General features: G+C 41.2%; 1 protein-coding gene and 1 long non-coding RNA gene across 3 annotated transcripts in view; one reads left to right on the top strand and one right to left on the bottom strand.

The window, feature by feature from the left end:
- Nucleotides 1–1,308, bottom strand: part of LOC122563531 (uncharacterized) — a 26,742-nt gene extending 25,434 nt beyond the window's left edge. Inside the window, exon 1 of the long non-coding RNA XR_006315627.2 lies at nt 522–1,308. This is a non-coding gene — a long non-coding RNA (uncharacterized LOC122563531). The remainder of the gene's footprint in view (nt 1–521) is intronic.
- Nucleotides 988–12,177, top strand: dynlt1a (dynein light chain Tctex-type 1a). 2 transcript variants are annotated; one of them, XM_043717381.2, is made up of 5 exons: nt 988–1,100; nt 7,294–7,335; nt 7,420–7,543; nt 8,750–8,827; nt 11,957–12,177. In XM_043717381.2, the coding sequence occupies exons 1-5, from the start codon at nt 1,074–1,076 to the stop codon at nt 12,025–12,027; spliced, it is 342 nt and encodes a 113-aa protein (XP_043573316.1). In that variant the 5' UTR covers nt 988–1,073; the 3' UTR covers nt 12,028–12,177. The 2 variants fall into 2 exon arrangements, with proteins under 2 accessions (XP_043573316.1, XP_043573314.2); XM_043717379.2 differs by lacking the exon at nt 988–1,100 and adding an exon at nt 1,651–1,698.

The following is a 12,177-nucleotide window of genomic DNA, read 5'->3' as shown; positions in this document are numbered from 1 at the left end:
GGTAGGGACACTACCACTGCAGCACAGCAGCCCTCCAGGACAGCTATGGTTCAAGAAAGGTGACTCATTACTACCTTCACAAACAAGTAATTGGGATGGGCAATAAATTATGGTTTTACAAGTGACACCCATACCCATGAATACAAAATAAACAGATAGAAGGAGAACACATTACTTTCACAGTCATTATTTCTGCCAAAATAGCATTTAATAACAGCACTCACTGAAGAGCAAAGCAGGCTATGCTTCTGAAAGAGATAAGCACAGAAATTGCTGGAGAAACTCAGCAGGTTTGCCAGCAACTATGGACAGAGAAACAGTGTATCAAATCTGTCAAGACACTTCTTCAGAACTGTTTCTCTCTTCACAGAAACTTCCAGATCTGCTGAGTTTCTCCAAAACGCTCGTTTTTAAATTTCAGATTTCCAGCATCTGCAGTATTGAGTTGCTTCTCAAAGTGATGCTGGCTTTCAACTGGAAGAAGGGATAGTTGGAAAAGAAATATAAAGGTGTGCACTTACATCACACGCCAGATATACCAGGATGTTCTGACGAAGGGCCACCAGACCCGAAGCGTTAACACTGTTTCTCTCCCCACCGATGCTACCAGACCTGCTGAGTTTCTCCAGCAATTTCTATTTCCAGCATCTGCAGTTCTTGTTTCATGGACCCAGAAACTGATTAGAGGTGAAGGTTCCCCAAGTGTCGAAGCATTTAGCTAAACTTTGATAAAGGCCCTGTCGTTTTTCTTTATTCACGTGACTGTGTGCTAGCTATACTCCTGTGAAATAAAATATTTTGTCTTCCCGTTGGAAGGGCGCTGCCCAGATGCAATTCGAGATGGTTCATCCAAGAAAGAAAGAGTCAGGCGTACAACCAGGGGAGGGTGATTGGCTTTCCTATTGCTCCAGGAGATTTGCTCGGTAGAGTGGGCGGATTAGCTGCCCGGACATTGTGTCCCGTGTATTAATGTTTAGGTTTTAATCCCCACCCACAATGCTCCTGCCAAGAGCCGCCTCAATCCCTAGCGATCCGTCTTGTTGTAGTTACAGACATTGGGCTGAGAGAGGAGCATGGATGAGTTTCAGGCGGGAGAGGAGGTAATGCAACGAATCGAAACTAAACATTTCACTCTGGGCTTTTCTTTTTGCGGGGGGGGGGGGAAGCTTGTCTGTTCCTTTTGTGTCTGTTTGACGCGGACGGAAATACCAAATTCCTGTGATCGTGGGGAGCTGCTGTGCTTGGGGTGGGTGCGATAGTACAGACAAGCCCCACCAGTAGGAGCCTCACTCACCGCATTGGGGTCGGGGGTTGTGTACATCTTATCCCCACCCCACCCCAGCTCCTCAGGGAGTGGCCGAGCTCTTCCCAGACCTGCGGATGGAGCATTTCCCCCCGGCCAATGTAGAGAAATCTACAATAAACCAACACCTCCCCCCAAACCCCATGTCAGCATTGTGACAAACGTTTGCGGCTCATGGTTTTTTAGTGAAATAGTGGCGGGGGGAGGGGGGAGAAATGTTAACATTTTCATTATTGATCAGATACATTTTTCAAACGGATACGGCGGGGATGCTGAATGTTTTAGCTTTCACATTTGTGATTCTAAACAAAATACAACCAACCCTTCGACTGGGAAAGTTACTGTTGCTTGTCGTGTTTGTAATGAGACATACAAAATGGATACTAAGACACTGGGTGAGAAAGCGAAACAAAGTTTTTGAGAATGAAATCTAGCATGGCTTCATAGGAACAGGTCATCAATTTTCCTTGTGTTCTAAAGAATAGAACTTTCTTACCTAGAAGAGAGTGGCAACCACATCAGGCGAAGTCGCCATAAGGCTGTTCCTGCATTGAAGAGAGATGGGAGGGGGTGCTTTAACCGAAGGGTCACGATGCCTCAGGGTAGGGTAGAGTTTGAGAAGGAGAGTCCTTCATGGTAACCTCAGGCGATGCGGGAATTTAAAACTGTTGGCATCACAAACCAGCTGTCCAGCCAACTGACCACCCACCACGTTACTGTGGGTCAGGAGCTATATATAAGCCAGACCAGGTAACAGAAACAGATTTCCTCAACTAAAAGTTTTTTTTAAAAAACAAATAATTGATAGTGTTTATATTATTGATTATCCAAATGAAATAGTGCCTGCCCATCTTGTTGGGATAATCCAGGTTACCCTGTTTTTCAATGCAAGAGGCCGGGGGAGGGCAGATGGACTCAGAGCATGGTTAGGAACATGGGACTGACATATCATAGCAATTACAGAAACTCAGGGATGGACAGGACTAGCATCTTAATGTTCCAGGATACAAATGCTACAGGAAGGATAGAAAGGAAGGGAGGGGAGGGGGAATTGGCATTTTTGATAAGGGATAGCGTTACAACTGTACTGAAGGAGCATTATTCTGAAAATACATGCAGGGACATTATTTGGATGGAACTGAGAAATAAGAAAGGGATGATAACCTTAATAGGATTGTAATACAGACCCCCCTCCCCCTCCCCCCTTAATATCAGAAACAAATTTGTAAGGAGATCTCAACTATCTGTAAGAATAATAGGGTGGTTATGGTAGGGGATTTTAACTTTCCAAACATAGACTGGGACTGACATAGTGTTAAGGGTTTGGATGGAGAGGAATTTGTTAAGTGTGTACAAGAAAATTTTCTGATTCAGTATGTAGATGTACCTACTAGAGAAGGTGCAAAACCTGACCTACTCTTGAGAAATAAGGCAGGTCAGGTGACTGAGGTGTCAGTGGGGAAGCACTTTGGGGTCAGCGACCATAGTTCTATTAGATTTAAAATAGTGATGGAAAAGGATAAACCAGATGTAAAAGTTGAAGTTCTAAATTGGAGAAAGGCCAATTTTGACGGTATTAGGCAAGAACTTTCAAAAGCTGATTGGGTGCAGATGTTCGCAGGTAAAGGGACAGCTGGAAAATGGGAAGCCTTCAGAAATGAGAAAACGAGAATCCAGAGAAAGCATATTCCTGTAGGGAAGAAAGGAAAGGCAGGTAGGTATAGAGAATGCTGGATGACTAAAGAAATTGAGGGTTTGGTTAAGAAAAAGGAGGAAGCATAAGTAAGGTATAGACTAGATAGATCGAGTAAATCCTGAGAAGAGTATAAAGACAGTAGGAGTATACTTGAGAGAAATAAGGAGGGAAAAAAGGAGACATGAGATAGCTTTGGCAAATAGAATTAAGGAGAATCCAATGGGTTTTTACAAGTACATTAAGAACAAAAGGGTAGCTAGGGAGAGAACAGGGCCCCTCAAAGATCAGCAAGGCAGCCTTTGCATGGAGCTGCAGGAGATGGCAGAAATACTAAACAAATATTTTGCATCAGTATTTACTGTGGAAAAGGACATGGAAGATAAAGACTGTAGGGAAATATATGGTGACATCTTGAGAAATCTCCATATTACAGAGGAGGAAGTGCTGGATGTCTTGAAATGCATAAAAGTGGATAAATCGCCAGGACCTGATCAGGGGTACCCTAGAACTCTGTGGGAAGCTAGAGAAGCGATTGCTTGGGCCTCTTGCTGAGATATTTGTATCATCAATAGTCACAGGTGAGGTGCCAGAAGACTGGAGGTTGGCTAACATGGTGCCACTGTTTAAGAAAGGTGGTAAGGACAAGCCAGGGAACTATAGACCAGTGAGCCTGACGTCAGTGGTGGACAAGTTGTTAGAGGGAATCCTGAGGAACAGGATGTACATGTATTTGAAAAGGCAAGGACTGATTTGGGATAATCAACATGGCTTTGTGCGTGGGAAATCATGTCTCAAACTTGTTTGAATTTCTTTGAAGTAACAAAGAGGATTGATGATGGCAGAGCAGTAGATGTGATCTATATGGACTTCAGTAAGGTGTTTGACAAGGTTCCCCATGGGAGACTGGTTAGCAAGGTTAGATCTCATGGAATACAGGGAGAACGAGCTCTTTGGATACAAAACTGGCTCTAAGGTAGAAGACAGAGGGTGGTGGTGGTGGTGGTGGAGGGTTGTTTTTCAGACTGGAGGCCTGTGACCAGTGGAGTGCCACAAGGATCGGTGCTGGGCCCACTGCTTTTCATCATTTATGTAAATGATTTGGATGTGAGCATAAGAGGTACAGTTAGTAAGTTTGCAGATGACACCAAAATTGGAGGTTTAGTGGATAGCAAAGAGGGTTACCTCAGATTACAACGGGATCTTGATCAAATGAGCCAATGGTCTGAGAAGTGGCAGATGGAGTTTAATTCAGATAAATGTGAAGTGTTGCATTTTGGGAAAGCAAATCTTCTCAGGACTTATACACTTAACAGCAGGGTCCTAGGGAGTGTTGCTGCAGGTTCATAGCTTGTTGAAAGTTCAGTCACAGGTAGATAGGATAGTGAAGGCAGCTTTTGGTATGCTTTCCTTTATTGGTCAGAGTATTGAGTACTGGACATTAGTTAGGCCACTGTTGGAATATTGTGTGCAATTCTGGTCTCCTTCCTATTGGAAAGATGTTGCAAAACTTGAAAGGGTTCAGAAAAGATTTACAAGGATGTTGCCAGCATTGGAGGATTTGAGCTATAGGGAGAGGCTGAACAGGCTGGGGTTGTTTTCCCTGAAGCATCCGAGGCTGAGGGGTGACCTTATAGAGGCTTATAAAATCATGAGGGGCATGGAAAGGATAAATAGACAAGTCTTTTCCCTGGGTGGGGGAAGTCCAGAACTAGAGGGCACAGGTTTAGGGTGAGAGGGGAAAAATGAGACACCCTAGGGGCAACTTTTTCACACACAGGGTGGTACGTGTATGGATAGGAAGGGTTTGGAGGGATATGGGCTGGGTACTGGCAGGTGGGACGAGATTGGGTTGGGATATCTGGTCAGCTTGGACAGGTTGGACCGAAGGGTCTGCTTCCATGCTATACATCTCTATGACTCTATACGCAAGGACTCTGCCCCTTCAGCTCTGTGGCAACAAAATCCAAAGATCCTCGACCCTCAGAATAAATTCCTCCTTATCTAAGGATGAAGGCAAGAACCTTCATGAGCAGCAGCTCAGAGTTTGGAGAGTGGGAATTCCTACAAATGGGTTGATTAAAATGAGCTATTGAGGGGAAGTGTGGCATGTTATTTTTGTAATGTTGGACTTGATACAAGGAAACCACATCATGAAAGCAAGAGTATCCCTGTTTTTATTAACCTATTGTTCTTATCAACCTGTTCAGAGACATTCTGACACACCTTTGGCACAGTTGGGATTTGAACTCAGGCCACCTGGTCTAGGGGTGGACACACTAGCAGTGCACCATTAGATGGACCTCAGGGGTATCTCTGCACTCCTTTTGTGGACATAAAACACCTGCAAAAGACAACTATCTAACTCAGCTCACAAAGGGAGGTAAATGCTGTTACAGCCCAGGTGACACGGTGTTTCAGATAGACATTGGATATTGTGGAGATAACTCCTGGATGAAAGGACTGAAAGATACTTGGAGGCAACAGTGTGGAAGGGTCTCTGTTCTTGGCAAGTAAGAGAATCCAATGATCATACTTAAATTACACAAAACTCAAGAAGTTCAGTGTACAAACAGAGATAATTTCCCATGTGTTTCTCAAAATATTTCCTTCTTTCACCTGGCCCTCCCATATTAGAAAAATGCCACAGACTCCTGGGAACATAATACAAGTAGCTTTCTGTTAGAGCATGTTAGACAATTACCTACACTTTGACTATCCTTCAGTCTTCTTCCATCTTGGACTGACCTTTCCTGTCTTCCCCACAAACCAATTATCAGAAAAATTCTCAAATTTCTTTCCAATTTGCAAACTTTGTATCTTTAATCATGCACTTTTTAAGCACTAAAAATATGATACTAAACTAATTTACATTGTATAACTGATTAACTCAATGGGATTGATGCACAGGCGATGTGGCATGGTCCAAGAACATAAGAGGAATCAAAGTTACTAGAGACACTTGCCAACTGATTTGATGCACATGTTCATTCCACTAGGGAAACAACCGATACAGATTTAAATCATGGTCACTCTCTACAATGCTCAATACTTCACCGGGCAAGGACTGATGTCCCTCCTCATGGTGTTCGCAGACTCTTTCACATTGATCAGTTTTTAAGTTTGTGTAAATACAGCTGTAATTCAGTCTTTTTTAAAAAAAGCATCTCTGTTTTCTCTAGTCAGAACTCAATGGTGGTGGCATTCAGTAAGTGTAACTGACATAGATAAACCAAGGCCACATTAAATAGCAGAGCAGCCTCATGGGGCCTGATTTCTTTTGTTGGTATTAAAAGGCATTCTTTACAGTGGATGTGAATTTCTAACTTTGAAGTAAACTGTTTATTAACAAAATGAAACTTGGTGAAAAGAAACATGTAGTTTTAAATGAGTCAGTGGCCAGGAACTGATCCCCGTTCTGATTTGATTTATTGTCACATGTACCAAGATACTGTGAAAAGTATTGTGTTGCATGCTATCCAGGCAAATTATAACTTATACAAGTATATCAGTGTAATAGAACAGAATGCAGAATATGGTGTTACAGCAGAGGTGTAGAGAAATGTCAACTCCTTTTCAGAGGTTCGTTCATTTATCTATTGTTACATATAGATAACATTGTGATAACAGAAGAGAAGAAGTTGTTCTTCAATCTGTTGGTACGTATTTCTTTACATTAGATTCCCTACAGTTTGGAAACAGGCCCTTCAGCCCAACCACACCGACATTCCGAAGAGTAACCCACCCAGACGCCATTTCCCTCCGACGAATGCGATTAACACAATTGGCAATTTAGCATGGCCAATTCACCTGACCTGCACATCTTTGGACCGTGGGAGGAAACTGGAGCACTCGGAGGAAACCCACGGAGACACAAGGAGAATGTGCAAACTGCACACAGACAGTCATCTGAGGCTGGAATTGAACCTAGTACCCTGGTGCTGTGAGGCAGCAGTGCTAACCACTGAGCCACCGTGCAGCCAAGAAACTTAAATATTTAAAGTGGACAGAGTGGGGATTGTTTGTGAATGGAACTACAATTGGGTTTCTTGGAATCAGCACACTGTAGTAGTCAGAGAATCATTTAGTGAGATTGGCTGCAGGATTCACTAGAAACCAAGCTGCAATTAAATTGTTAATGTTCCTGAAGCTTGCAAACTGACCAATATCCATTTAAGTGAGCACAACAGTAGATAAGTCCATGTGAGATAATAATTTGATTCTACTGAGAAACACGATTGTATTAAAATTCATTATACATCAGTTTGGCGCCTCATGTTTCTCTCTTGTCTTCCAGGCAGCTTTTATTGTTGACGACGTAAGCACCATCATTAAAGAAGTGAGTGTATTACACTTTAGTGATGTTTTACACAGTGAGCTGATTGATTTTGGTTTGTTGATCTTGTTCCCCTTAACTTTGCAGGCAGTGGAAAATACAATTGGAGGGAATGCCTACCAGCACAACAAAGTGAATCAATGGACATCTGCAGTGGTGGAGCAATGTCTCAACCAACTAACCAAATTGGCCAAGCCTTTTAAATACATTGGTGAGCAATTAAATATTTAAACACAGCTCAGTTTTTTATGTGGCAAAAAATCAAGTCAGTAAACAAAAAGATTACAAATCTTTTGCAATCTAGAAAGGTGAGCTAGTCTGATCCTCACATGAGGTGGCACAGTGGCTCAGTGGTTAGCACTGCTGTCTGTCAGGGACCTAGGTTCAATTCCCACCTCGGGCAATGGTGTGGAGTTTGCACATTCTTCTAGTGTCTGCGTGGGTTTCCTCTGTGTGCTCTGGCTTCCCCCCTCAGTCACAAAGATGTGCAGATTAGGTGAATTGGCTATGCTAAGTTGCCGATAGAATAGGTGGATTTGGGTCTGGGTGGGTTACTCTTCAGAGGGTCGGTGTGGACTTGTTGGGCTGAAGGGCCTGTTTCCACACTGTAGGGAATCTAATTTTAAAAATCTAATTTAAACTATTTGTATTTTGAAACGCTAATGCTTTCATCAAATGTCACCTATAAAATTTTATTATTTTCAATCTGCAATCCATAAATCCAAACCCAAGTATGGGTAATTAGCTTCCCTTCCCTTTAGCAAAAATACTTCAGTACAGAATATATGATTAACACAATGTAAAGCAATTTCACTGTGGAAAGTCCCAGTTTTGCAAATGCAAACACTGAGTTGACTATCACAAAATTTCCAACAATCCTTTCAAACAGAATTTTAAAGTGATTGTGGCTCATTGGAGTTGTACATTCAACCGGATTGGACCCTAATTCCACTTTGTGCAGAACTTGAACTGCTAGCTAAAGCTTAAAATATATATAGAGAAATCTCGATTAGCCGGCATTTAGCTACGCGAATATTGGATTATCCGGCAAGATCGCAAGGTCCCTATGCTTGGCTAAACTATGTTATCCAGCATTCAATTATCCAGAATTCGATTAACCAAACTAAATACTCCCCGCCTGTGTCCTTTGGATAATCGAGGTTCCTCTGTAGTTATAGCATTTGAGATGTGGAATAGCTTAATCACTCAGTAATTGCAAGATGTTTATAAAAGGAGAATACATTTGAAAAATCCTTTTGAAACAAGTCAGTCTATTGTGTTCATTACATATAATCTTGGTAACCAGCAGGGTTTTTTTGATGAGGTCAGAGCCAAGATAATACTTTCACAATTGCAAAAGACAATGGTTCAGTGCTATTGCCAGACTCAAAACCTTTTTTTCCTTCCCCCCTTTCAGTAACCTGTGTTATAATGCAAAAGAATGGAGCAGGCTTGCACACTGCTAGTTCATGCTTCTGGGATAATTCTGTTGATGGTAAGAAAAAAAGAGCAACTTTATTTTGTTTAATCCATTACTAATGGTAGAGCCAGTATATGATTGAAATTAATTGCACATAGGCCGAGCTGAAGGCATAAAATGGATCTCATTGTTCAGTTTCAAATTTATGGAATTTTGTGATGGCTTGTTTGTGCAAAATCCCAAGACCAACTTGTAAAGAACTCTGCTACAACAGTGGTCCTGGATTTTTCAGTTACGACGACAGTGGAACTGCCAGCATTCACAGTCTTTCTGCAAAAGAGATAGTGGCTTAAAGTGTCAATGGATTTGTCAGTTAACTGAGAGAACCCAGTTGCTGCAATGAATCCATCCAACGAACAATGTACACTGTTGAAATTTCTGCAAACAATCCTTAGAAATCAGTGAATTGATAATTTCCCATTTCAAGGTGCAATGTCCCAAAAAATTAAAAACTAGTTTCAACTCAAGGCAGAATGACAATATAAACGAACTATTGAACAACCTCTCTGACCCTGCAAACAATTTCGAATATCAATTTGCATGATAAATTCTAACCTTAATCTTCTATATTTACTCCAGCATGATCCAATCCTTTCAAATATATTTTACAAAGAGCGAAATGATAAAAAGACAATCAGTGCATTATTTGCTCTTCAGAAATTCTTGAGATTGTCTGCTTTGCTACTTGATGCCATCATTGGTAGTCACACTTGGAGATCCTCTTCACTGGCTATCAGATTAATAATGTTGGGAAAGGTGAGCTCCACATTGTAAGAGAATGCTCAATCTTTATTAGGACAGCATTATTTATGGATAGCAGTGAACATGGTCACAAAATTGTAAAAATCCAAACTACCGCTTTAACTTCTATATACTTTTCCAAAGTTAACATTAGATTCTACTGACACAATCACAAGTTATGAGTTGTCTTCACTGTTGCATGCTTCTTTGAACATGCCAAATTCATAACATAACCAAAAGGAAAAATGCTTTAACTCATCCATTGACAGAATTTAGGTTCAAGGGAGTGTTGCTGAACAAAGAGACCTTAGAGTGCAGGTTCATAGCTCGAAAATGGAGTCGCAGGTAGATAGGATATTGAAGGCGTTTGGTATGCTTTCCTTTATTGCTCAGAGTATTGCTTACAAGAGTTGGGAGGTCATGTTGCGGCTGTACGGGAAATTGGTTAGGCCACTCAATGGAATATTGCGTGCAATTCTGGTCTCCTTCCTATCGGAGAGATGTTGTGAAACTTGAAAGGGTTCAGAAAAGATTTACAAGGATGTTGCCAGGGTTGGAGGATTTGAGCTATAGGGAGAGGCTGAGGCTGTTTTCCCTGGAGTGTCAGAGGCTGAGGGATGACCTGATAGAGATTTATAAAATAGTGAGGGCTTGGATAGGATAAAGAGACAAAATCTTTTCCCTGGGATGGGGCAGTCAAGAAATAGAGGGCATAGATTTAGGGCGAGGGGGGAAAGATATCGAAGAGACCTAAGGGGCAATACTTTCACACAGAGGGTGGTAAATGTATGGAATGAGCTGCCAGAGGATGTGGTGGAGGCTAGTACAACTGCAACATTTAAAAGACATTTGGATGGGTATATGAATGGGAAGAGTTTGGAGGGATATGGGCCATGTGCTGGCAGGTGGAACTAGATTGGGTTGTTTCCATGATGTACACCTCTATAATCTAAGTCTAGTACAAGACTATGCTCTCACTGAGCATGACAATTCAGACATTTTTCCTCTAGTTTTATCTAGTTTGGCTGAAATTCAATGAAGTATTGATCCACAACAGTCAAAACCTCAAAATGATTCCCAAATGGCCTTTTTTTAAAGAAAGAGAACCTAGACTGAGTCCAAAATGTTCAACGTTTAATGCTGACTAGTGCCGCATCTTTGGTTGACATGGCACTGTCCAGTAGGGGGCACTTCATTATTAGGAGCTAGAAACCTAATCAACTGGAGTCTCGCCTCCAATATAGCATTATAGGGTGATCTAATCGAAGGTGGATATGAAATTTGGGACCTTGTGGTTTATAGCCTGTTTTTGCAGTTTCCTCATCAAATCCAGCTTCAGAGACCAACTTTGGCACATCATAATAGTTAGCCCTGCATGTGCACTCAATACTCAGTTTACTTTTCAATCAAAGCATACCAAATTAATTATACAAGATACATTGCCACTCTGAATGTGCCAACAGGACAAAAAAAAACTAGAGTTTGTGGCTAGCACACTACTGATGACAAAGAAAGCTGTTTATAAAGACCTGTAAGATTCCTTTCCAGTGTTTTCCCCATTTCCAACAGCAGTTAACATCTGGACGTTGGGGATGTGGGGGGAATGGTGTGCAGCAATGACATTAGCAAGACATTAAACAGCCAATTGCTTTTCCAAATAATAAATTGAGTTAATAGCACTTAGTCTTTCACTTTTATTTTAAACTGTCAGAGTAAATTAAATGATTGGGTTAAGTTAGGAACCAAAAGGTAAATGTTTTTACATGTGGAACTTGGAGAAATGATATTCGACAAATATCTAATCAAACTTAAGGGGCAGTGAAGGTGCAGAGAAGTAATGATGAATGTAGCACAGAAAACCAGTCACACCTCATCTTACCAGCTGTAATGCTTTCAAGGGGTTGTACATGACTATTAGCAGAAGAATTGAAAGTTAATAAATGCAGTTGATTTCTACCGTGGTAGGTCCTCTCTGGCTCATCCTCTGGTAAAGCACAGAATCACCTAACAACTTTTGGATTTCTGCTTTGCTCTGCAAAGGTGCAGACTTCAAAGGCTGCTGTCAGTTATGGTGTCTTTATCAAAATAAACAAAGGACTCCAGATCCACCACAACTTAACCACCCTCCAAATGGCCTAGCTACTGTAGCATAAAACCTGCAATAGAAACCAAGCATTGTCAGATCACCTCACACACTGCAGCAATTCAAGCTCACCATCACCTTCATGGAGAATTGGTAATGAACACTGGCCTTCATGTCTCAAGAATAAAAAGTTTAATAAAAAATGATTCTAAAGGAAATGAAAACTACACAGTAAATGTACAATTGTCAAACAATACATTTTACTAGTTTTTGCACTTATCTTACCTGATTTTGTAATTATCACTTATTTTTGTTTTTAGGAAGCTGCACTGTCAGATGGGAGAACAAGACCATGTACTGCATTGTTAGCATCTTTGGCCTTGGTGTTTAGAACTTCAGTTATTGCTGCATTTTGTCTGTAAACCATCTATAAAATCATCTCTAAGTCTATTATACCAAAATGCATTACTAAGGGCTGATTTTTGTCATTAACTAATACTGAAATGGCATTTAATAGAATTATAAATGAAAGTTAATGCAA

This window comes from Chiloscyllium plagiosum, unplaced genomic scaffold (assembly GCF_037043375.1).
Source record: "Chiloscyllium plagiosum isolate Xiang-an unplaced genomic scaffold, Cpla_swu_hap1 HiC_scaffold_30, whole genome shotgun sequence".
Taxonomy (NCBI): Eukaryota; Metazoa; Chordata; class Chondrichthyes; order Orectolobiformes; family Hemiscylliidae; genus Chiloscyllium; species Chiloscyllium plagiosum.
Note: the sequence above shows the minus strand (reverse complement) of the source record. Positions and strands in the feature narration are given on the sequence as shown.